Source organism: Heptranchias perlo, chromosome 7 (assembly GCF_035084215.1).
Source record: "Heptranchias perlo isolate sHepPer1 chromosome 7, sHepPer1.hap1, whole genome shotgun sequence".
Taxonomy (NCBI): domain Eukaryota; kingdom Metazoa; phylum Chordata; class Chondrichthyes; order Hexanchiformes; family Hexanchidae; genus Heptranchias; species Heptranchias perlo.
The window spans coordinates 72876808-72902946 of record NC_090331.1 but is presented as its reverse complement, the minus strand read 5'-3'; the positions used below and the strand labels follow the sequence as shown (position 1 = coordinate 72902946).

The following is a 26139-nucleotide window of genomic DNA, read 5'->3' as shown; positions in this document are numbered from 1 at the left end:
ACCAAATTGGGGGGGGGTATAGTTAATACAGAGGAAGACTGCAACAAAATACAAGATATCAATAAACTTGCAGAATGGGTGTGCAATTGACAAATGAATTTCAATATAGATAAGTGTGAGGAGGTACATTTTGGTAAGAAGAATAAGGAGGCTTGGAGTAATGAAGCTAAATCGGGTAGAGGAGCAAAGGGATCTAGGGGTACAGATACACAAATCACAAAGTAGCGATGCAGATTAATAAGGCCATAAAAATAGCAAACATTGGACTGGGGTTCATTACTGGAGGGGTAGAATTGAAAAGCAGATAAATTATGCTAAACTTGGTTAGACCACACGGAGTACTGTGCACAGTTCTGGTCTCCATATTATAAAAAGGGTATAGAGGCATTGAAGAAGGTACAAAAAAGATTTACTAAGATGCTACCAGAACTGAGAGGTTATATCTATTAGGAAAGATTGAATAGGCTGGGGCACTTTTCTCTAGAAAAGAAAGAGGGCCGAGGGGTGATCAGAGTGTGGTCTATAAGATTATGAAAGGTTTGATGAAAGAGAAGATGTTCCCATCTGTGGGGGAGACCAAAATTAGGAGCCAAAATATAAGATAGTTACTAATAAATCCAATAGGGAATTCAGGAGAAACTTCTTTACCCAGAGAGTGATTAGAATGTAGAACTCACTACCACATGAAGTGGTTGAGGTAAATAGCATAGATACATTAAGAGGAAGCTAGATAAACACATGAGGGAGAAAGGAATAGAAAGTTATGCTGATAGGGTTAGATGAGGGGTGGGAAGTGGCTCCTGTGTGCAGAAACACCAGCATGGACCAGTTGGGCCAAATGGCCTGTTTCTGTGCTGTACATTCTATATAAATCTATGTAATAAAAAGCAAAGTCACCTCTACTCTCCCCAAATCACGTGCCTTAATACTTACCTCAAAGTAGCACCGTTTTCAGCACCAGCACAAATCTTTTCCATTTTCAATACCAACTTTTACTGTGGCCAGAGTGTCAGCCAATTAATTCTTAAATTATGCTAAACTATAAGCAGTTTTCTACTGTGCACTTATTCACAGTAAAAACAAACACATACAACATGGTCAAATGCACGGTTGCCCAAACTGCGACAACCGCTACCGGGCAACACAGATACAAGGGACTGTGGCCTGGCCGCTGGCTTCTCGGCAAAAACACAGCTGGGAATGGAGGCTGTGGTCTCCCCAAAAACCATCTTTTGTACAGGCTACTCTCCAACTATCTTCAAAAAAGACTGAAAATTTTAGATGTGCCTCGCTGTCATTATGATAGGAAGAAAGCTCCTCTGTTTCTGCTGCCTAGTAGGCAGAACCAGCAAACATAGGCTCAATCAAGAGGGAATACAGGGTCAGCCATGCTCTGTGGTCTTCCAAATTGCTGCTGGGAAAGGTTGAATGAGGGATCAGAATGTGTGCAATACTGTACCCATCTCACCAGATCTCTTCCATTATTTGTCCTTTAGGGAAGGATGGATTTGGTGGACTAGGTGTGGGATGCGTTAAACTCGATGTAATATCTATAACGTACCAATGTGTATGTCTAAGTACCATGAGATAAACTGCATAGCGGCGTTATATATATATTTTAAAAATATTTTATATGAAAATTCACAGAATCAAATCAGGTTACTTGACATCACCACCATTCTTTTCAAGAGAAAAACTTACAGAATCTTACAGCAAAGAAGTAGGCCATTCAGCAATCGTGCCTGCTCTTTGAAAGAGCTATCCCATTAGTTCCACTCCCCTGCTCTTACCCTGGAGCCTTGCTAAGTTTTCCTTTTCAAGTATTTATCCAATTCCCTTTTGAAAGTTACTATTGAATTTGCTTCCATCACCCTTTCAGGCAGTGCATTCCAGATCATAACAACTCACTGCATAAAAAAATTTCTCCTCTTCTCCCCTCGGATTCTTTTGCCAATTATCTTAACTTCACTTATGTACTAAAGAATAACAGGCCACTATCATTATTGTAAAATTCTAGATTTCACTTAAAATAAATAAGGCTGTTGCATATACTTTTTGATGCAGTATCTGGATTCTATTAAAACCTGCACCATTCACTTCACAGTCATAAAGAAACTGGACAAAGACAAATCCTTACATCACATTCACAGGTACTGATTGCAGTTGACAGGTGATCAGTAGCATCTGAGAAGCAGCTTTTTATCTTCATCAAGACTTCTTCCAAGGTTGAAATTTTAGCATTCTGTTTCTCAAAAGAAATGAAACTCAGATGTGATATTGACAGTATTCAAATGTACAATAAACCCAAACTGAAAGTTCAGACTGTTTTGAACTGATGCATGGGATCTTAGAGTGGAAATAGTAATACATGAAAAAAATGTAATCTACCATTCTACACGATTATGAAGGGGGGGGGCGGTGGTGGGGGGTGGGGGAGTGGCAAATGAGAGCTAAATTCAATCCTCAACATTCTCCCAGCCCAGTCTGTAACTAATTCAGTTTTGACTCCATTGCCTTCAATCCTGCCTAGAAAACTGATTTCAGAACCAATTAGATTTTTTCTTAGCTTGTTCATAAATACAGTTCACTCGACAGACATAAGCTGATTTTCCTAGATACAGATTTGTAATTTTTATATTTTCAAAAAGAATAGTTTGAAGTATTATGTAAACTAAGTTTACATTCCCTAAATAGTACACATTCACTAATCCCAAGAGCTGCACTCAGAACACACAGGTTGGAGAATCAGCACTAAAAAGGGTTGTAACTTTCGCTCCATCTCACTTCTTTTGTTTAACTTATGTTTTCCATCTGTAAAATATTAGTTATTACCAACTGGACCTTTTTATTTTACATCGTTAATCAGTACACTGCTGCTTCCAAATGCAAGTTGACTGCATTAAACACCAAACATCGGATTACCATATTTTTTTTGCCTCTAATATGAAAAGTGAATTAGTACCCTTCAGCTGCTGAGTTACCAGCAACTTGAGCACCTAATCTAGGCTGACACTTCTGTGCAGTACTGAAGGAGTGCTGCATTGGTCAGAAATGCAGTCTTTCTGATAAGATGTTAAACTGAGGCACGGTCTGCCTGCTCAGCTGAATATAAACCATGGCAACTTTTCAAAGAAGAACAGGGAGTTCGACCAGTGTCCTAGCCAACATCACTCAACCAACAGCATCAAAACTGATCATTCATCTCACTGCTGTTTGAGAGACCTTGCTGTGTTCAAATTGGCTGCCATGTTTGTCTACAAAAACAACAGTAATCGCACTTCAAAAAGTAATCCATTAGCTGTGATGCACTGAGATATTCGGAGGATGAGAAAGGCACGATATAATTTTAAGTCTTTCTTTCTTTTAATGGCAATAACATACTTTTTGGTAACAGAATACGCCAAAAAATGTGGTAATGATAATAATCACTTGATCAGTTATTTTAATACAATATATTGATTCCACAAAATCAATTACTCATTATGTTGATTTTCACAACAAAACAAAATTTGTCTTCCCACAATGTATACTGATTGACTAAGTCTGATAATTCTTGGAAACAATTACCTTTAACATAGAAACATAGAAAATAGGAGCAAGAGTAGGCCATTCGGTCCTTTGGGCCTGCTCCGCCATTCAAAATGATCATGTCTGGTTGCCTAACTCAGTACCCTGTTCCCGCTTTCTCCCCTATATCCCTTGATCCCTTTAGCATTAAACTTGGTCTATCCAGATCAGTCAGAATTAAGGAGGAGAACTATTCAAACATCCTCACACTAAGTTTGCAGAATTTGATTAAAAAAAAGACAGGGGGTGGGTGGGGAAAAGGAGCTCACAAAAGAGAGAGTATTAGCTGTGATGGACTGAGATATCCTGAGGATGAGAAAGGCACTATATAAATGAAAGTCTTTCTTTCTTTTAATAGCACTTTTTGTAACATGGAAATATGATGTTTGGTGTTTAATTTGGTCAACTTATATTTGGAAGCAGAGGTGTACTGATTAATGACGTAAAGAAAAAAAGTGCCCAGTTGGTAATAACTAATATTTTACTTATAGAAAACACAAGTTAAACAAAAATGTGAGAAATGGAGAGGGCTACAACACTTTAGTGCTGAAACCCAATGGTGAGTATTCCAAAAAAACAGGTTCACAACAAAATTCGCCTTTTGAAAACACCCGTGTCAAGACATATTAGTCAAAAGTGACATCATCCTTGGGCACCTCTCAAAGCCTACCCCTTTGACCACATCTTTAGTCATCAGTCCTAACCTTTTCCTCCCAATTTCTGGTGCGTCCACCCCCAACTTCATCAAGTACCCTGGGGCACGTGTTGCAGAATGACTTCCTATGCTCATTTCTAAAAGCCAATGCTCTATGAACTTCCAAGGTGGGAGTGGCATTCTGAGTCCAACTGATTAGGAGCCAGATAAAAATGAAGTAATATTCTTAACTAAATGGGCAAAAGAAACCCAGATGGATCCTAAAAATTGCTCGATTACAATGCAAAATTAAATAAGGCTGATTGACAACCAGAGGGAATCAGCAATCCATCCTTATTACCTGAGTAGTCAGCCTTTGCTGGAGCATAACTATGTCATAATTTTGAGTACATATTTCTTTTTGAAGAATTACTTTTTCCTGTTCAACCATTCTGTATTTTTTCTTCTCTTCAGCAAGAGCTAATGCCAAAGCTTTGTTGTTATTTTTAAGTGAGATCTTCATCATGGAGGAGTTGTCTGAAAGAAAACAGAGTTGCATTGGACTAAATTCAGAACACAGTTTGGAAATTATGCTACAATATACGTTTTTATGGTGTCAAAGTTGCTCACTTCAGTACCAGCTGTTCAAGCATTGATGAATTCAGATCAATTAATAAAGTTAGACACATTGTGGAACCGATTTGAAATGCTGCGTATTTGTAAGAAAGAGAGCAGAGTCCAGAAGGAAGAAAAAGTCTAAGCTATCCTAATCATGAGAATCCTGCAAATCTTCCTGCATTTGCACCTATCTTGGAGCTAGTCAATTCTTTTTAGTTTGTTTTAACTTACTTCACCATGGTCTGCTGCAGCTCTTGAGAAAATGGAAATTAGGGTTGGGAGCCAGTCACATAGGAAGAATGACCTACCTTGACCAGTGAGCACCACAAGGTATAGAGTGTCTAATTGAGATAAACAACATGATGATTTAGAATGATAAAGTCTAATTAATTAAAGAAACCCATGTCTAAATTATATTAGTGGCGCCTCCTTAAGGAGGGGGCACACGTGGAGCTGTCTTTCTGTTGGCGACACCAGGGAAGAATGACCCAAATCAGCTGTAACAAAAATCTGTCTAGTAACATTTGACTGGATTAATTTTGGGATGATCATAACATATTTTACTATAAGAGAGAGAAGGGAAGTGCACGACAGACTCAAGACTTATTATAGATATTCTAATCAATCGCTCATGGTTTTAGTTTGATGTTTACAAAGAATGTGATGACAATACGCTTTAAAACTGGCGACAGAAGCTGCTAATATAAGATTGGGATGAAAAATTAAATGGAATAAAGTGAAGAACTTAAATTACAATAAAGTGGGTTATTGTTTTGATACTATACAAATGCAACAGGGAAACTCAACTCACAAAAACCAACCGAAACCACAAGCATCACCACTCACTGACAAACGCTGCTGCATAGCTAAGTAGGGACCAGTGAACTGATATGATAACAGAGCACCAGCGAGCACAGAAAATAGCTTAATACAGCAATTAATTTTAAAAAGGAGCAGCAGATACCAGTCAATCAATAAATTATTCTAGCAATGAATTAATGAGGCAGAGGGAGCTGGGACTGGAGATCCTGGGAAGAAGGGAATGAGTAATAACCAAAGCCAGAACAAAAGTTAATAGAGCAGGTGAAGGGCTTAAAAATGGAGATCAGAGCTGGAACAGTGGGGGGGTGGGGGACGTGGAGACAGAATCTCTTTACCCATTTGAATTCTTTTATTATTTTAAATTAAATTTTTCAAGCAAACAAAACCTCTGAAAACATAGGAATTAAGTCAGGAGGAGGAGAGGAGAAGAGTCAATTGCGGGTTACAGGGAATGTGAGTGACAATGGAGCAAGAAGACGGCGTGGTGGGGGGGCGGGGGAGTAGAAAGGGGTTGATCAGGTGGTTCAATGGAGGAAGAATTAGCGGCAGTGATATGAGTGAAACTGTGGCAGGAAGGGAAGTGGATAACAGGAAGGTGTAAGGAACACAATGTGGTGATGGGGGAGGTTGGGGGGAACATTAGTGATTGTGGAGGAGATGGGAAGGGAGTCGCGAGGGCCACATTTTCCCTGCAACCCCCACCTAAGATGTAGTTTGTAGCCTTTGGTGGTTCCTTTCTCCATCACACCATGTCATCCACAACCTCCCACCTGAAATGAAAGAAAAAAGGAACAGAGAGGGAAAGCCAAGAAGAATTTAAGGCGTGCAAGGTAGAAAAAGAGAAAGAGACAGAACCAGAGGAGAGACAGATTGTTAAACAGCAACAGAAAAACATCAGGGACAGGTAAAAGATTGCTGTGTGCAACACCACAGAAAAGCGACAACTAATATTTAAAGTCTTATATTTGTGCACACTTCCAGTCAACTTTTTCCATTATAATTTTCTATCTCCATATTTTTATTGGAAACTTCCTGCATAAACTTATCATACTCCAATTAAATCCTTCTACCAGTTGACATCCTGCAGCATCACCACTGGCAGGAAGGTGCAATTACAATCTGATAAGTTTACATAGACAATTTCCATTGTAAATGTGAATATTGGGATTTATAATGGAAATACATAAAAATAAAGACAGAACGTAGTACTTCAAAATGTAGAGTAAATTATGTCTGCAGACCCTCACATTCTAACACGCTTCACCTGAACACCAGATCTTCACTTCCTGTATGCAACACCACGGGAGATCGACTAGTAATTTAAAGAAAATCTTACATGTGCACATTATGAATTCCAATGTCCACATTTATAATGAAAATTGCCAATGTAAACTAATCATGCTGTAAATACTCCCTCCCCTCAGAGAAGCTGCAGCACCAACCGCAGGAGGGTGTAATTACAACATAATGTTACCTTAAAATAGGGACTGAATTACATCTGTGCACTAAGGTCCTCTAATCCTGCTTCATCTGAAAACAATAGTGAGTCTCGACTCCCTATGTGCAACGCCATAGAAGGTCAACCAGCAACATATTAAAAGTCCTGCAGCTAGCCCGCACTTCCTTTAACCAAATTTACCTCCGATTATAATTTAGCCACCACACTTAAGATGTCACTTTAGTGTCTGATTCACTGTGATCAATACCACAGGACATCTGCTAATTCAGTTTATAATTTTACATAACAGTTATTTAGTAGTTCATATGTCCATAGCACTTTGAAATCTCTTATTGGTGACACTTGTCAGGACAATCTTTATGAATAATGATTGCAACCCTTAAGTATAATTTAGTCAGTTTTATGTACATACAGATGACTCAAAACGGAAATTACAATTTTACTAATCTGGTTTACTCAGACGCACTGTACTGTTTAAATCAGAATTTTTAATTTTATTTCAAACATCAATAGATTGTTGCAAAAGTGGTCTGAGTAGCAATAGGTTGAAGACAAGGTCTAAGATTTCCCCTACCATCAGGGTAGGGGAAAATGGAACACTTACTTAGAATCTTGGTCTTAATCTTAGAGATCAGGGATGCATTGTATTTTGTCTTCTTCAAAATACCATTCCTGCGTTCTTTCATTTTTTCTGAGAACTCCAAGTTGCTGCTGGATACAGTTGCATACATCACTCCACTTTCCATAATTTGAATGTTGCCACTTGGTACACCTTAAAAAAGACACCACACACTTTAATAGCATGCAATCCTTCACTTACCAATGTTGTCACACAGCACAATGAATATTCAATCTAATGCTTCAAAGAAATGCAATCTCACTTATCACAAATATTATTAAAAGCTGTTTCAAAAATCCTCACAATTCTACTTATCCAATAGAAAATCACATCTTTAACCATGACTCCTGCAATTTTTAATACTAGTCACCAACCCCCCCCATCCCAATCCCAACTCCAACCCCACCCCCCAATGCCATCACCATGGCGAGTTCTGCCACCCCATCTCATCCCACTATCCCCGGGCCAGTTCCGACCACCTCGCCCCCGGGCCAGTTCCCACCACCTTATCCCACTGTCCCTGGGCCAGTTCCCACCATCTTATCCCACTGTCCCTGGGCCAGTTTCCCCACCGTATCCCAATGTCCCTGGGCCAGTTTCCCCACCGTATCCCACTGTCCCTGGGCCAGTTTCCCCACCGTATCCCACTGTCCCTGGGCCAGTGCCCCCATCTTATCCCACTTTCAAAAGGAAGGGTGGGACCGATTAGGGACAGAAAAGGAGATCTTCTTGTGGAGACAGAGTGCATAGCTGAGGTACAAAATGAATACTTCGCATCAGTTTTCACTAGAGAAGAGGACTCTGCCAATGTAGCAGCAAAGGAGAACGTAGTAGCAATATTGGATAGAATAAAAATAGATTAAAGAGGAGGTTCTTAAAAGAATGGCAGTACTCAAAGTAGAAAAGTCACCGGTCCAGATGGGATGTATCCTAGGTTAGAGGGAAGGAAAGGTGGAAATTGCAGAGGCTCTGGCCACAATCTTCCAATCCTCCTTACATATGGGAACAGTGCCAGAGGATTGCAAATGTTACACCCCTGTTCAAAAAAGGGGAGAGGGATGAACCCAGAATTACAGGCCAGTCAGCCCAATGTCAATGGCGGGGAAACTTTTAGGGACAATAATCCAAGACAAAATTAATGCGTGCTTGGAAAAGTATGGCTAACAAATGAAAGTCAGCATTTATTTGTTAGTGGAAAATCATGTTTGACTAACTTGATTGAGTTCTTTGATGCAGTAACAGAGTTGAGGAGGGTAATGCAGTTGATATGGTGCATATGGACTTTTAAAAGGCATCTGATAAAGTACCACATAATAGACTTATAAGCAAAATTAAAGCCCATAGGATTAAAGGGATAGTGGCAGCATGGATACAAAATTGGCTAAGGGACAGAAAGCAGGTTGTTTTTCAGACTGGAGGGAAGTATACAGTGGTGTATTCCAGGGGTCAGTATTAGGACCACAGCTCTTTTAGATATATATTAATTACCTGGACTCGGGTATAGAGGGTATAATTTCAAAGTTTGTTGATGATACAAAATTCAGAAATGTGGTAAACAATTTGGAGGGTAGTAACAGACTTCAGAAGGACATAGACAGACTGGTGAAATAGGCAGACACATAGCAGATGAAATTTAACAGAGAAGTTCAAAGTGATATATTTTGGTAGGAAGAATGAGGAGAGGCAATGTAAACTAAATGATACAATTTTAAAGGGAGGGCAAGAACAGAGAGACCTGGGGGTGTACGTACACGAACCTTTGAAGGTGGCAGAACAAGTTGAAAAGACAGTTAAAAAAGCAAATGGGATCCTGGGCTTTATTAATAGAGGCATAGAGTACAAATGCAAGCAGGTTATGCTAAACCTTTATAAAACACTCATAAGTGCTCAGCTGGATTATTGTGGCCAATTCTAGGCACCACACGTTAGGAAGGATATTAAGGCCTTAGAGAGGGTGCGGAAGAGATCTACTAGAATGGTACCAGGGATGAGGGACTACAGTTATGTGGAGAAACTGGGGTTGTTCTCCTTACAGCAGAAAAGGTGAAGGGGAGATTTGATAGAAGTGTTCAAGATCATGAACAGTTTTGATAGTGTAAATAAGGAGAAACTTTCTACTGACAGAAGGATCAGTAACCAGAGGACACAGATTTAAGGTGATCGACAAAAGAGCCAGAGGTGACATAAGGAAACATTTTTTTAAACCCAGCAAGTTGTAATTATCTGGAATGCACTGCCTGAAAGGTTGGTGGAAGCAGATTCAATAGTAACTTTCATAAGGAAATTGGATAAATACTTGAAGGGAAAAAATTGAAGGACTATGGGGAAAGAGCAGGGGAATCTTGAGGATTGGGAGCAGTTTAGAATTCAGCAAAGGAGGACAAAGATTGATTAAGAGGGGAAAAATAGAGTATGAGAGTAAACTAGCAGGGAACATAAAAACTGACTGTAAAAGCTTCTATAAATATGTCAAAAGAGATTAGTGAAGAGAAATGTAGGTTCCTTACAGTCAGAAATGGGGGAAATTATAATGGGGAACAAAGAAATGGCAGAATAATTAAACACATACTTTGGTTCTGTCTTCACAAAGGAGGACACAAATAACCTCCCGGAAATGTTAGGAAACCAAGGGTCTAGTGAGAGGGAGAAACTGAAGGAAACCAGTATTAGTAAAAAAAAGTGCTAAGGAAATTAATGGGACTAAAGGCTGACAAATCCCCAGGGCCTGATAATCTACATCCCAGAGTACTAAAGGAAGTGGCCCTGGAAATAGTGGATGCATTGGTGATCATCTTCCAAAATTCTATAGACTCTGGAACAGTTCCTACAGATTGGAGCGTGGCAAATGTAACCCCACTATTTAAAAAAGGGAGAAAAAAAACAGGGAATTACAGACCAGTTAGCCTAACATCAGTAGTGGGGAAAATGCTAAAGTCTATTATAAAAAATGTGATAACAGAACACTTGGAAGGCATTAATGGGATTGGACAAAGTTAGCATGGGTTTATGAAAGGGAAATCATGCTTAACAAATCTACTGGAGTTTTTTTGAGGATGTAACTAGAATAGATAGGGGAGAACCAGTGGATGTGGTGTACTTGGATTTTCAGGAGGCTTTTGATAAGGTCCACACAAGAGGTTAGTGTGCAAAATTAAAGCACATGGGATTGGGGGGAATATACTGGCATGGATTGAGAATTGGTTGAGACAGGAAACAGAGAGTAGGAATAAACGGGTCTTTTTCCAGATGGCAGGCAGTGGCTAGTGGGGTACCGCAGGGATCAGTGCTTGGGCCCCAGTTATTCACAATATATATCAATGATTTGGATGAAGGAACTAAATGTAACATTTCCAAGTTTGCAGACGACACAAAGCTAGGGTGGAATGTGACCTGTGAGGAGGATGCAAAGAGGCTCCAATGTAATTTAGACAAGTTGGATGAATGGGCAAGAACATGGCAGATGCAGTATAATGTGGATAAATGTGAGGTTATCCACTTTGGTTGTAAAAACAGAAAGGCAGATTATCTGAATGGTGATAGATTGGGAAAAGGAGAGGTGCAACGAGACCTGGGTGTCCTTGTACACCAGTCGCTGAAAGGGAGCATTCAGGTGCAGCAAGCAGTTAGGAAGGCGAATGGTATGTTGGCCTTCATTGCAAGAAGATTTGAGTACAGGAACAGGGGTGTCTTACTGCAGTTGTACAGGGCCATGGTGAGACCACATCTGGAGTATTGTGTGCAATTTTGGTTTCCTTATCTGAGGAAGGATGTCCTTGCCAAGGGAGGAATGCAACAAAGATTTACCAGACTGATTCCTGGGATGGCTGGACTGTCGTATGAGGAGAGATTGGGTGGACTAGGCCTATATTCACTAGAGTTTAGAAGAATGAGAGGTGATCTCAGCAAAACATATAAAATTCTGACAGGACTGGACAGACTAGATGCAGGGAGGATGTTCCCGATGGCTGGGGAGTCCAGAACCAGGGGTCACAGTCTCAGGATACGGGGTATGCCATTTAGAACCGAGATGAGGAGAAATTTCTTCACTCAGAGGATGGTGAACCTGTGGAATTCTCTACCACAGAAGGCAGTGGAGGTCAAATCATTAGATGTATTCAAGAAGGAGACAGATATATTTCTTAATGCTAAAGGGATCAAGGGATATGGGGAAAAAGCAGGAACAGGGTACTGAGTTAGACGATCAGCCATGATCATTTTGAATGGCGGAGCAGGCCCGAATGGCCTACTCTTGGTCCTATTTTCTATGTTTCTATGAATGGGGCCAATTGTACAGCTCTTTCAAAGAGCCCGCACGGACTCGATGGGCCGAATGGCCTTCTCCTGTGCAATACCTACGTCCCCGGGCCAGTCACACCGGACTCCAGCCACTAATCTAATAATCGCAAACTAACATGAAGTGATATTTACCTTCACAAGACTGCAGCTGACCGCTCCCTGAATGAAGGCGCTTAGTAATGTCGCCGCCCCACAGGTCTGAATCCAATCACAACACGGGGTCCAGCTGTTTCCAGACGTTTCTCCGCCGCTGGAGCCGTTGGAACTCACGTTCCACGCGGGCCAACGAAAACAAAATTTTAAAAAAACAGTAAAAATCCTGATTGGTCGAATAACAAGAGCACGCTCCAGGGGAGGACGGCAGGTGGCTCTTTTATTGGTTCATATGATAGAGGGGCGAGCCGCGCTGCGACAGGAACTCCGTTTCTATTGGAGAATCGTCGGACGTGAACCGGGAGGCGGGAGGCGAGGAACACTCGGGCGGACAGACACTTCCAATTGGCCACATTTGTTCACGTGGTAGAGAGGTTATCGTGAAGACAACCGCAGCTTCCAGTGGCTCGGGGGCGAATCACGTGATGCCTTGAGCGGCACTGTGCGCTCTTGTGATGTCGCGAGCGCGGCGACATGGTCACGTGACGCGTTGAGCCACGTGATGCTGTCAGTAGTGAGTGCGTAGTGACAGGGGTAACTGGAATGGTGGTTGTGGCAATGTGTTTGCATATGGTTTAACCCGTTGGAAATATCGGTAGACCGATTGTGATGGACTGTTAACGGTGTCACGGGGAACCACTGTCAGCACTGAGAAGTAGTGAATTTTGGGGAGTCTTTTATTTTGAAACTGGACACTCGGAAGAATGGATATGGCCCGTTGTGCTCGTCCAGCACACCGTCAGAGGTGAAAAGCAGAGATAGGGTCAATTAAGGGCTAACCTGGTTAGGTGATACCAGGCTTGAGCGTTAAAAACCTGCATCTGGAGCAAAAGAAACTAGTGTGGGTGGAAAGGACATACACGATTGTGAGGTCTTGTGAAAGCATTAATTAAAATAGGAGACTGATTAGCCTTGATTTTAACGGTGAGGATGCAGGGAGGCGTGTGTATTGCCATAAATTGCCAGTTTAGTTTAGTTTAGATTAGATTAGATTCTGAGTTTTTTGATTCTTCTACCTTTCTGTTACTGATAACATCAGTACACACTTATTAAAGAATTTTACACATTACATAGGATGCACTGCACAGAATCAGGCCATTTGGCCCAACTGGTCCATGCCGGTATTTGAGCTCCACACGAGCTCCACAAATGTTTTTCAAAACATTTGCCTGAGGAAGGAGAAAATCTCCGAAAGCTTGTGAATTTAAAATAAAATTGCTGGACTATAACTTGGTGTTGTAAAATTGTTTACAATTGTCAACCCCAGTCCATCACCGGCATCTCCACATCATATCAGATAGTTGGCATTGTTTTATTTTGCATCTTCCCCCTACTTGAAGTGCAGTGAGAGATGAAGTGTAACTCAGTAATTAATCCAGTTCAGTTTGTCTCCTCTAGAAAATCTAGTTGCTTTTCTTTAGGATGTTTTCACTTTTTGAAAAATAAAATAAAGCAAAATTTTAAATTAAAGAATGAAATGGTAGGAGAATCCACATGGTACTATCAGGCAGATCAGCACAGATTTCAAAAGGGAAGATCATGCTTAACCAACCTTATTCTTTGAAGAAGTAACAGAAAGTGTAGACAAGGGCAATGTAGTGGCTGCAAAATACTTGGATTTTCAAAAGTACCTCCAATAAGGTACCGCATAGTAGACTCATAACTAAGGTCAGAGCGTATGGAGTCAGGACAAGTAGCAGAGTGGATAGAATAATAAAACAGAGTAGGCTTCAAAGGTAGTTCCTCAAACTGGCAAAAGGTGGGAAGTGGTGTTATAGAATCATAGAAGTTTACAACATGGAAACAGGCCCTTCGGCCCAACATGTCCATGTCGCCCAGTTTATACCACTAAGCTAGTCCCAATTGCCTGCACTTCGCCCATATCCCTCTATACCCATCTTACCCATGTAACTGTCCAAATGCTTTTTAAAAGACAAAATTGTACCCGCCTCTACTACTGCCTCTGGCAGCTCGTTCCAGACACTCACCACCCTTTGAGTGAAAAAATTGCCCCTCTGGACCCTTTTGTATCTCTCCCATCTAACCTTAAATCTATGCCCCCTCGTTATAGACTCCCCTACATTTGGGAAAAGATTTTGACTATCTACCTTATCTATGCCCCTCATTATTTTATAGATTTCTATAAGATCACCCCTAAACCTCCTACTCTCCAGGGAAAAAAGTCTGTCTATCCAACCTCTCCCTATAAGTCAAACCATCAAGTCCCGGTAGCATCCGAGTAAATCTTTTCTGCACTCTTTCTAGTTTAATAATACCCTTTCTATAATAGGGTGACCAGAACTGTACACAGTATTCCAAGTGTGGCCTTACTAATGTCTTGTACAACTTCAACAAGACATCCCAACTCCTGTATTCAATGTTCTGACCAATGAAACCAAGCATGCTGAATGCCTTCTTCACCACTCTATCCACCTGTGACTCTACTTTCAAGAAGCTATGAACCTGTACTCCTAGATCTCTTTGTTCTATAACTCTCCCCAACGCCCTACCATTAACGGAGTAGGTCCTGGCCCGATTCGATCTACCAAAATGCATCACCTCACATTTATCTAAATTAAACTCCATCTGCCATTCATCGGCCCACTGGCCCAATTTATCAAGATCCCGTTGCAATCCTAGATAACCTTCTTCACTGTCCACAATGCCACCAATCTTGGTGTCATCTTCTAACTTACGAACCATGCCTCCTAAATTCTCATCCAAATCATTAATATAAATAACAAATAACAGCGGACCCAGCACCGATCCCTGAGGCACACCGCTGGTCACAGGCCTCCAGTTTGAAAAACAACCCTCTACAACCACCCTCTGTCTTCTGTCGTCAAGCCAATTTTGTATCCAATTGACTACCTCACCTTGGATCCCGTGAGATTTAACCTTATGTAACAACCTACCATGCGGTACCTTGTCAAAGGCTTTGCTAAAGTCCATGTAGACCACGTCTACTGCACAGCCCTCATCTATCTTCTTGGTTACCCCTTCAAAAAACTCAATCAAATTCGTGAGACATGATTTTCCTCTCACAAAACCATGCTGACTGTGCCTAATCAGTCCCTGCCTCTCCAAATGCCCGTAGATCCTGTCTTTCAGAATACCCTCTAACAACTTACCCACTACAGATGTCGGGCTCACCGGTCTGTAGTTCCCAGGCTTTTCCCTGCCGCCCTTCTTAAACAAAGGCACAACATTTGCTACCCTCCAATCTTCAGGCACCTCACCTGTAGCTGTCGATGATTCAAATATCTCTGCTAGGGGACCCGCAATTTCCTCCCTAACCTCCCATAACGTCCTGGTATACATTTCATCAGGTCCCGGAGATTTATCTACCTTGATGTGTGTTAAGACTTCCAGCACCTCCCTCTCTGTAATATGTACACTCCTCAAGACATCACTATTTATTTCCCCAAGTTCCCTAACATCCATGCCTTTCTCAACCGTAAATACCGATGTGAAATATTCATTTAGGATCTCACCCATCTCTTGTGGTTCCACATATAGATGACCTTGTTGATCCTTAAGAGGCCCTACTCTCTCCCTATTTACTCTTTTGCCCTTTATGTATTTGTAGAAGCTCTTTGGATTCCCCTTTGCCTTATCTGCCAAAGCAATCTCATGTTCCCTTTTTGCCCTCCTGATTTCTCTCTTAACTCTACTCCGGCAATCTCTATACTCTTCAAGGGATCCACTTGATCCCAACTGCCTATGCATGTCATATGCCTCCTTTTTGACTAGGGCCTCAATCTCCCGAGTCATCCAAGGTTCCCTACTTCTACCAGCCTTGCCCTTCACTTTATAAGGAATGTGCTTACCCTGAACCCTGGTTAACACACTTTTGAAAGCCTCCCACTTACCAGATGTCCCTTTGCCTGCCAACAGACTCTCCCAATCAACTTCTGAAAGTTCCTGTCTAATACCATCAAAATTGGCCTTTCCCCAATTTAGAATTTTAACTTTTGGGCCAGACCTATCCTTCTCCATAGCTATCTTAAAACTAATGGAATTATGATCACTGGTCCCAAAGTGATCCCTCACTAACACTTCTGTCACCTGCCCTTCCTTATTTCCCAAGAGGAGGTCAAGTTTTGCCCCCTCTCTAGTCGGGCCATCCACATACTGAATGAGAAATTCCTCCTGAATGCAAGCAACAAATTTCTCTCCATCCAAGCCCCTAATGCTATGGCTGTCCCAGTCAATGTTGGGAAAGTTAAAGTCCCCTACTATTACCACCCTATTTTTCTTCCAGCTGTCTGTAATCTCCTTACATATTTGCTCCTCAATTTCCCGTTGACTATTTGGGGGTCTGTAGTACAATCCTATCAAAGTGATCTCTCCCTTCTTATTTTTCAGTTCTACCCATATAGACTCAGTGGGCGAACCCTCGGATATATCCCCTCTCACTACTGCCGTGATGTTCTCCCTAATCAAGAACACAACTCCCCCTCCTCTCTTACCTCCTGCTCTATCTTTCGTATAGCATCTGTACCCTGGAACATTGAGCTGCCAGTCCTGCCCCTCCCTTAGCCATGTTTCAGTAATAGCTATAACATCCCAGTCCCATGTACCCATCCATGCCCTGAATTCATCTGCCTTGCCCATCAGACTTCTTGCATTGAAATAAATGCAGTTTAATCTAGACTTCCCTTGGTCTTTGCCCTGCTTTCTCAGACCATCTGTCCGGTCATGTTTTGTACACTCTCCCTTACTGCCTTTTGTTTCTGTCACCACTTTACTTCCCACTGACTTCCTGCATCGGTTCCCATCCCCCTGCCATATTAGTTTAAACCCTCCCCAACAGCACTAGCAAACACTCCCCCTAGGACATTGGTTCTAGTCCTGCCCAGATGCAGACCACCCAATTTGTACTGGTCCCACCTCCCCCAGAACCGGTTCCAATGGCCCAGGAATTTGAATCCCTCCCTCTTGCACCATCTCTCAAGCCACGTATTCATCCTAGCTACCCTGACATTCCTACTCTGACTAGCCCGTGGCACTGGTAGCAATCCTGAGATTACTACCTTTGAGGTCCTACCTTTTAGTTTAACTCCTAACTCCCTAAATTCAGCTTGTAGGACCTCATCCCGTTTTTAACCTATATCGTTGGTACCTATATGCACCACGACAACTGGATGGTCACCCTCCCCCTCCAGAATGTCCTGCAGCCGCTCCGAGACATCCCTGACCCTTGCACCAGGGAGGCAACATACCATCCTGGAGTCTCGGTTGCGTCCGCAGAAACGCCTGTCTATTCCCCTTACAATCGAGTCCCCTATCACTATAGCTCTGCCACTCTTTTTCCTGCCCTCCTGTGCAGCAGAGCCAGCCACGGTGCCATGAACCTGGCTGCTGTCACCTTCCCCTGGTGAGCCATCTCCCCGAACAGTATCCAAAACGGTATACCTGTTTTGGAGGGAGATGACTGCAGGGGACCCCTGCACTGCCTTCCTACTCTTCCTCTGTCTGTTGGTCACCCATTCACTATCTCCCTCAGTAATTTTTATCTGTGGTGTGACTAACTCACTGAACGTGCTATCCACGACTTACTCAGCATCGTGGATGCCCCAAAGTGAGTCCATCCACAGCTCCAGAGCCGTCAAGCGGTCAAACAGTAGCTGCAGCTGGACACACTTCCCGCAGGTGAAGGAACCAGGGATACAGGAAGGATCCCTGAATTCCCACATCCCACAAGAGGAACATGACATGGGTCTGGGATCTCCTGCCATGACTTAACCCTTAAGTTAGCTTAACAACAACTACAATGTCAAGAAGTTGCACAAGGATTGGTGCTGGGACCAGTGTTGTTCACCATATACATAACGATTTGCACTCAGTAATCGGAAGTACAATTTCAAAATTTGGGGATACTAAATTTGGGGTATAGTTAATACTGAGGAGGACTGCGACAAAATATAGGAAGACGTTAATAATCTTGTAGAATGGGTGTGTAATTGGCAAATGAATTTCAATGTCGATAAGTGTGGGGTGGTACATTTTGGGAGGAATAATGAGGCCACATACTCCTTCGAAAATAAGAGTCCAATGGGGTGCAGAGGGATTTAGGGGTACAGATACACAAATCACTAAAAGTAATGATGCAGGTTAATAAGACCATAAAAATAGCAAACCAAGCACTAGGGTTCATTTCTAGAGGGAAAGAATTGAAAAGCAGAGAAGTTATGCTTAAGCCGGTACAGAACCTTGGTTAGACGACACTTGGAGTACTGCGAACAGTTCTGGTCTCCACACTATAAAAAGGATATAGAGGCACTGGAGAAGGTGCAAAAAAGATTTACCAGGATGATTACCAGAAATGAGAGGTTATACCTATCAGGAAATATGATAGAATTTCATATTGAGTTTGAGAGTGAAGTAGTTAAGTCCAAAACTAGGCTCTTAAATTTAAGCAAGGCCAATTATGCAGGAATGAGGGGTGAGTTAACTCAGGTAGATTGGGAAATTGGATTAAAAGATATGATGGTAGATGACCAATGGTGACACAGGCATGGACCTGTTAGGCCGAATGGCCTGTTTCTGTGCTGTTAATTCTTTGTAAGGAGGAGAAGTAGACAAAGAATGAAGAGAAGTTATTATAACATGCCATGCTTCAAATGACCTGCCCCTTATGTAAAGAGAGATTGCTTTTGAGGCTTGGAAATTCCAGGAAAGGATGAATAACATGGCATTGAGCCATAGAGACCAGGAAGAGTGAAAATTCAATCCCTTGAGAAGGAATCTTGGCAGGATTCCCTGCTGCTGATTGTTATCTAAAGTAGAGATTTGTATGGAGTCAACTGGAAATTTCACCATATCAAATAAATACAAATTGTATCACTATTAATCCAATATTATATATAGTCTGCTTTCTATGTATAGTATAAAATTATAAATGTAACCCATTTAGCCAATTTACAGTAAGATTTTGTATTCCCTGATGCACTATTAAGGTAAGAGTAAATCTAATTATATTTACACATAATTTAAGCCACAATGTTTCCTATATTCTATCAAGTACTTGGGTGTTCTACAAACATTTGGTCAGAATGTCTGAAACCTGCCCTATATTTATAAAACAAGTATCTCTTAGTTGCCATCTATTTGCAGGTAACTTGGCTAACTAACCATTTGGGATGTATAATGCTGTGAGAGACACACATGTAATTTAAGACCAGGATAATCAAGACCAGGGCACTCGTTGCCATTAGTGTTTACCACAAGGTCTCCTAGCAACAGAAAAGTACTTTGGTCTTTTGGATTGAGTCCAGAAACCAGAGTATTGTATTTCAGCAGTGAAGAAATTACAGACACACAGAGGAAGGCATCCTCTTAGAATTTATTCTATGGACATATTGTGACATCTTATCAGTGACTCTAAATTATATTTAAAAAAACTAAAGTATGTTGCATTTTAGTTTTTAAGGATAGAACTCCTGTACTCCCCAGAACAACACTTCATTTGATAGACATATTCAGGTACAGTACACTTTTTTTTAAAGAGTTTTTAAGAGAGAAATTTCCATGCATGAAAAAATTCTAAATTGCTTTCAACTATTTAATCCTCAAAGTATTTTGTCAGTAAACACGGTCGGAGTAAACGTCATAGTGTTACTATAAGTAAAGAAACTTGCCCTTCATTACAGAGGATAAGCTAAGGAATACAGTCTCTGGGCTTTATACCCAAAGTGATTTTTGAAGAAGAATGGCGCTGAAAGTGGAAAAAAGGCGTATCAAGAAAGAAATTGAAAAATTATTGTACGTATCAGATGATAATTTCCCTCTCTAAGTGTGTTTCAGCTGTGTGCTTAAAAAACATCTTAAGGATATTTAATTTGAAAGATAACCAGAATGGTCAATCAGTTCTATTTTTCGCTCCTTCTTTCTTAAATGTGCTGACTTTTGCTGGGGTATGATCGCACAGATGCTGGCCACACTCTGGTGCTTAATGAAAGTGGCCATTCTTCATGTGTGAGCCCTGATGTGAATGTCGGCAGATTATTTGTCCATTGTGGGAATAATAGCTGAACCCAATCTTGCTCTCACTCTACATCTGTACATGTGCACTTTCCACCAGAGGTCATTGAATAACAATCGGGAGTGGGAACCTTGTATGATTACTTATATGTAATTTACCCTCTCTTTAGCCCAGGGACACTGAGGCCAATTATGGTGCCATAGCTAAGATTAGCTAACTCAGTATAGACCGAGAATCGAACCCAGAATCTTTTGGTCTGTATGGCTTAAAATTACACAGGGCAATGCTTTTACCCACTCGGGGAAGTTCAATGATCTGTTATAGGTAGGAAATTGTACTTTTCATAAGATGAGCAACAGAGTTGTTATTGTCACCTATTGTACTTCTCCAATGTAACCAGCATCTATTTCTATATAAAGGAGAAATTATGTTGGCACCAGACTTCGTGAAAACAGCTTCGATCCCAAGGGAAAAATGGAGTCAACCTACCTCAATGATTTGGTAAAGCTATAAACAGTACAGATAATTCATGTTAACTGGAGAATCTGAAATAAATGCTCAGTTGTTAGGAATATTCCCTTATCAGGAATTCACATAACGAAACCTGCTTGTTTTACAAATTTTTTAAAACCCTTATAAGAACTCTGGGATTAATATCCGGACAAGAATATTTATCAAAGGCACCAAACAAATCCTTAACCCCTTCACCTTAACTCCTCGTCAAGGAACTGTCTGGGTTTACCAGTCACTCTATGCTTAGGAGTTAATGGTGCCTAAATTTGGCTTACTGAACTGTCTTCTGTCAACCAGTTCAGATTATATTAGCATTTGCACTACCAAGCTCCTATTAAGATCTGCACAAGGTACTGAGTGAACGAATTAACCCTTCCTTGCCAATTATTAAAGAAGACAACTAAGTCAATAGCTAACAATTGTTTATTAGGCCTTGGAATTATAGTTAGCACTTAAACTTAGTAGATAGAGTTAACTGATGAAATAAATATCAGATTACAAAGGCAGTTCAGTTATGTCACAGTAATTCAGCATTAACTGCTTGTAAATTTGCTGTTTAGATCAGTGGCTGAGAATGATATAAATTGGTGAAATTAATATGGGCTTAGACTCCTTAGATAGCTGACAAGTTAACAGCATTACGTGGCCAGTTTATCGAATAGATTCATGTCTATATGCTTGTAGTTAGCCCTGTGTCCAGAAGATACTACCTCGTCCTTATCAGTTGGCGTTGATGAACTTGTTGCCTTGTTTTCCTCTGGGAGGATGGTGTTAGCCTTCTGAGACGTCGGTGATGAACCTCGGTCTGTGGGGGTGCTATCCATTCCTCCTGGATCCTCTGCTCCTGGATAAATTCACCTTCTGTGCTGGTAGCTGTATTTGGACTAATTGGGCCGAATGTCCTGTTTCTGTGCTGCAAATTCTATGAATTTCTATGTAAAAGAAAAAAATTACTAAACTGGGGAGGTTATAAGGACAGAGAAATATCTCCAAGTAAGAAAAATGGTAAATTGGAAGCTAATTAAGATTAGCTGTGTAAATAAAAAGGGCTAAGAGTAAAATCTAATACTAAATGGATGAATTATTAGGCTAGAATTTAATGCTGTTTTGTGGTTTGGGATTCTGTGATAATAATAGTGAATGATAGAAAGGGAATGGTCTAATGCTAATTAAACCATTAAGCCTAATACAAGTAAAGCATTCCTTACCAGTGATAGAAGATCGCCGGTCCAAAGATTGTTCATTAAGGGAGACATTAAGATGCCATACCTTATCTGAGCCTGTCTGTGGCCCTATGCTAGGAAATCTTACCTCTCTCAATCCCAAGGAAACTTGCACATCAAAGTGATACACTTATATTTGGCGGATATAACCGTACAATCTTAACTTCTGTACTCTTTCTTTCACTCTGTTGGAGATGCACGTTCTGATTTTACAGACACACCCTTCTACATATACTAGACACAGAATTTCTACACTTTCTACTCCAAAGACCTGAGAACTACTAAAAGAACTAGAACTAAACAGAGGACTGAGTACTTTAATATCTAAAACACCATACATTTATAATATATATATCAATTTTTCCAAAGAAACCATCTCAATTCTATTGACCAATCTGAGTTCAGCCCTTCTGGTGTCAATGATCACACACAGGCCTGCTGGTATCTGATGACCTCCAAATCAAAGGATCACTGGCATTTAGACATGCCAGGTTGCTTGTTTCCTTCCTAGCTTCTTGGGTCTTTCCTAGCATAGGGCCACATAGAGGCTCAGATAAGGTATGGCATCTTAATGTCTCCCTTAATGAACCATCTCTGGGCTGGTGATCTTCTATCTCTGGTAAGGAATGCTTTACTTGTATTAGGCTTAATGGTTTAATTAGCATTAGACCATTCCCTTTCTATCATTCACTATTATTATCATCACAGAATCTCAAACCACAAAACAGCATTAAATTCTATCCTAATAATTCATCCATTTAGTATTAGATTTTTTTTTATTCGTTCATGGGATGTGGGCACTGCTGGCAAGGCCAGCATTTATTGCCCATCCCTAATTGCCCTTGAGAAGGTGGTGGTGAGCCGCCTTCTTGAACCGCTATAGTGCGTGTGGTGAAGGTTCTCCCACAGTACGTTAGGTAGGGAGTTCCAGAATTCTGACCCAGCGACGATGTAGGAACGGCGATATATTTCCAAGTCCGGATGGTGTGTGACTTGGAGGGGAATGTGTAGGTGGTGTTGTTCCCATGTGCCTGCTACTCTTGTCCTTCTAGGTGGTCGAGATCGCGGGTTTGGGAGGTGCTGTCGAAGAAGTCTTGGCGAGTTGCTGCAGTGCATCCTGTGGATGGTACACACTGCAGCTGGTGGTGAAGGGAGTGAATGTTTAGGGTGGTGGATGGGATACCAATCAAGCAGGCTGTTTCTCCTGGATGGTGTTGAGCTTCTTGAGTGTTGTTGGAGATGCACTCATCCAGGCAAGTGGAGAGTATTCCATCACACTCCTGACTTGTGCCTTGTAGATGGTGGAAAGGCTTTGGGGAGTCAGGAGGTGAGTCACTCGCCGCAGAATACCCAGCCTCTGATCTGCTCTTGTAGCCACAGTATTTATGTGGCTGATCCAGTTAAGTTTCTTGGTCAGTGGTGACCCCGAGGATGTTGATGGTGAAGGATTTGGTGATGGTAATGCCGTTGAATGTCAAGGGGAGGTGGTTAGACTCTCTCTTGTTGGATTTTACTTTTAGCCCTTTTTATTTAAGCTAATCTTAATTAGCTTTCAATACACCATTTTTTCTTACCCGGAGGTATTTCTCTGTCCTTATAACCTCCCCAGTTTAGTAATTTTTTTTCTTTTACATAGAAGTACGTAGAATTTGCAGCACAGAAACAAGCCATTTGGCCCAAAAGCTCTATGTCGGTGTTTATGCTGCACACGAGCCTTCTCATTGTACTTCATCTTAACTTCATTTAACTTTTCACACAGAATAAAACATATTTTCATTGGTCTAAATATGAGTGGCACTGTCACCATAGTAGGTCCACAAACATAGCATGGGAACAGTCTTGGCCTTTGTATTTACATTATTCCCCTCTTGTGGACATTGTTTTTTTTTACTTTTTTTTATATACAGCACAAAATTACTGTTTTCTAATTTTGATTTGTATTCCTTTTATTTCACTTTTAGTTCCATTTGTTTCTCCCTTCTAAGTTCTACAATTCTTAATTTTAGGCTGAAATATTGGGAATAATGGTAAGGAGGCCTCACTATGTTGTGACCTTGTCCTGAATTTTCTGCATTTTGAACAATCTTTTGAGTTGATTTGTGAACTTGCATTTATATAACCCCTTTTATGACCTCAGGACTTCCCTAAGCGCATTACAGCCAATGAAGTACTTTTTGAAGTGTGGTCATTGTTATAATGTAGAAAACATGGCAGCCAATTTGTGCACAACAAGATCCCACAAGTAGAAATTAGAAAAATGACCAAATAATCTGTTTTTAGCGATGTTGGTTGATGGATAAATATTGGCCAGGTCAATGGAAGAACTCCCCTGCTCTAGTTCAAGTAGTACCATGGGATCTTTTAAGTCTACCTAAAAGGGTGGATGGGGCCACTGTTTAACGTCTCATCCAAAATACAACACCTCCGACAGTGCAGCACTCCCTCATTACTGCAATGTAGTGCCAGTCTAGATTTTGTGCTCAACCCTCTGGAGTGGGGCCTCAGAAGTGAGAGTGTTACCACTGAGTCAAGGCTGACACTTGTTGTTTAAACACACTGTGTATTTAGTTTCCAATAGGCAGTGCAGATTATATCCTAATTAAATCTGCAGCAATGTGTCATTCATTAATCCATTTTAAATGAAGAGCATCATGCACCTAGGATACAGAAGACAGCATCTGCCATGCCAGTAGCTGTCTGCACAAAAACTGAGTAGCATGACTGTACAGCCCCTCAACCAACAGAAAGTGAAAACATATGAACAATGACGGACAGGAAAAGACCCTCTGGTCCAGCCAGCCTGTCCTATACAATCGTGGTGCCTTGTGTATCACAATATGCACACTCCACACCTCTCACCATGTGATCTCCTGGGAGAGGCAAAAAAACAGATAAAAACCCAGGCCAATTTGAGGGAAAAAATTCTGGGAAATTGCTCTCCGACCCTTTTGGCGACCACTTCCTAACATCTAACCTAGATCTGGTCTTGTACAACTTAAAATTGTGACCCCTGGTCCTCCCTAATGTATTTAATTGGAACAAACTGTCAACTGGAACACAATCTATTCCTTTCATCATCTTATAAACCTCAATTAGATCATTTGTAAGTCTACGCTTCTCTAAAGTGTAGAGTCCCAGCTCTTTTAGCCTATTTTGATATCTGAGATGCTTTAAACTGGGAATTAATCTAATGGCCCTCCTCTGCACCCTTTCCAAAGCCTCAATATCATCCACCATGTGAAGAGATCAAAACTGGACACAGTATTCCAAATGAGGCCTGACCAAGGTCTTGTACAAGGACAAAATAGTATGCTTTGTCTTATTGTTAATTGTGCTATAAATGCACCCCAATACCCTATTTACTCTAGCTATTGCTTCACAGCATTGCTCATGAACTTTTAGAGATCTATGTACTAGAACGCCCAGATCTCTTTCTTTTTCCACCTGCTTTAATGCTTTTCCCTGAAGGGTGTATGTACGGTGAACGTTTGTCCTGCGCACATGCATAACATTGCACTTCTCCAAATTAAACATCATTTGCCAGTCACGAGCCCAGACCCCCAACGCATCAAGATCCGCCTGAGTGCAGTCGAGCATCGTCTACAGTCCTGACACTCGCACAGATCTTGGTATCATCTGCAAATTTGCAGATCAAACCCCCAACATCTACATCTCGATCATTAATAAAAATAGTAAAGACCAACACCGATCTCTGTGGGACACCACTGGTGACCGGTCTCCAAATAGATCCAAACCCATCTATAACTACTTTCTCCCCAAGTCCTTCCAGCCAGTTATCAATCCAGCTCAATACATGACCACTAATAACTGAGACTTCGATCTTGTAAAGAAGCCTTTTGTGCGGTACCTTGTCAAATGCTTTTTGGAAGTCTTAAGTAGACAAGGTCTACTGGGCTTCCCTCATCCACCATCTTGGTGAGTTCTTCAAAAAATATAATCAAATTTGTTAGACATGATCTTTTTGTTTGAAGCCATGTTGGGTGTCCCCAATATGTCCTTCTCTATCCAAGCAGTCTTATATTACATCCCGAATGATATCCTCAAGCATCTTTCCTATTACTGATGTCAAATGAATGGGCCTACAGTTAACCGGGTCCGTCTTGTCTCCTTTTTTAAAGTTGGGGACTACATTAGCCTCCTTCCAGTCTATGGGTCTATACATATATAGAATTTAAATTTCTAATCTAGCCTTCAGGTAATTGTAATAAATTGGTTTAGCTGTATTGT

At 41.1% G+C, this 26139-nt stretch overlaps 2 protein-coding genes across 3 annotated transcripts in view; one reads left to right on the top strand and one right to left on the bottom strand.

The window, feature by feature from the left end:
• LOC137323869 (shugoshin 2-like) overlaps positions 1–12287 on the bottom strand; it is a 37981-nt gene extending 25694 nt beyond the window's left edge. The window contains exons 1-4 of the mRNA XM_067987886.1: positions 12148–12287; positions 7705–7872; positions 4563–4738; positions 2138–2242 (exon numbers count right to left, since the gene is read on the bottom strand). Coding sequence (XP_067843987.1) covers positions 2138–2242; positions 4563–4738; positions 7705–7846 — 423 coding nt within the window. The 5' untranslated portion in view covers positions 7847–7872; positions 12148–12287. The remainder of the gene's footprint in view (positions 1–2137; positions 2243–4562; positions 4739–7704; positions 7873–12147) is intronic.
• Positions 12288–12695: 408 nt separating this feature from the next.
• The window catches only part of LOC137323356 (uncharacterized protein C2orf80-like), a 41540-nt gene continuing 28096 nt past the window's right edge, over positions 12696–26139 (top strand). For both annotated transcript variants that reach the window (XM_067986843.1, XM_067986842.1), the window contains exons 1-4: positions 12696–12913; positions 19596–19656; positions 19824–19935; positions 20575–20656. In XM_067986843.1, the coding sequence (XP_067842944.1) occupies positions 19883–19935; positions 20575–20656 (135 nt within the window). In that variant the 5' untranslated portion in view covers positions 12696–12913; positions 19596–19656; positions 19824–19882. The remainder of the gene's footprint in view (positions 12914–19595; positions 19657–19823; positions 19936–20574; positions 20657–26139) is intronic.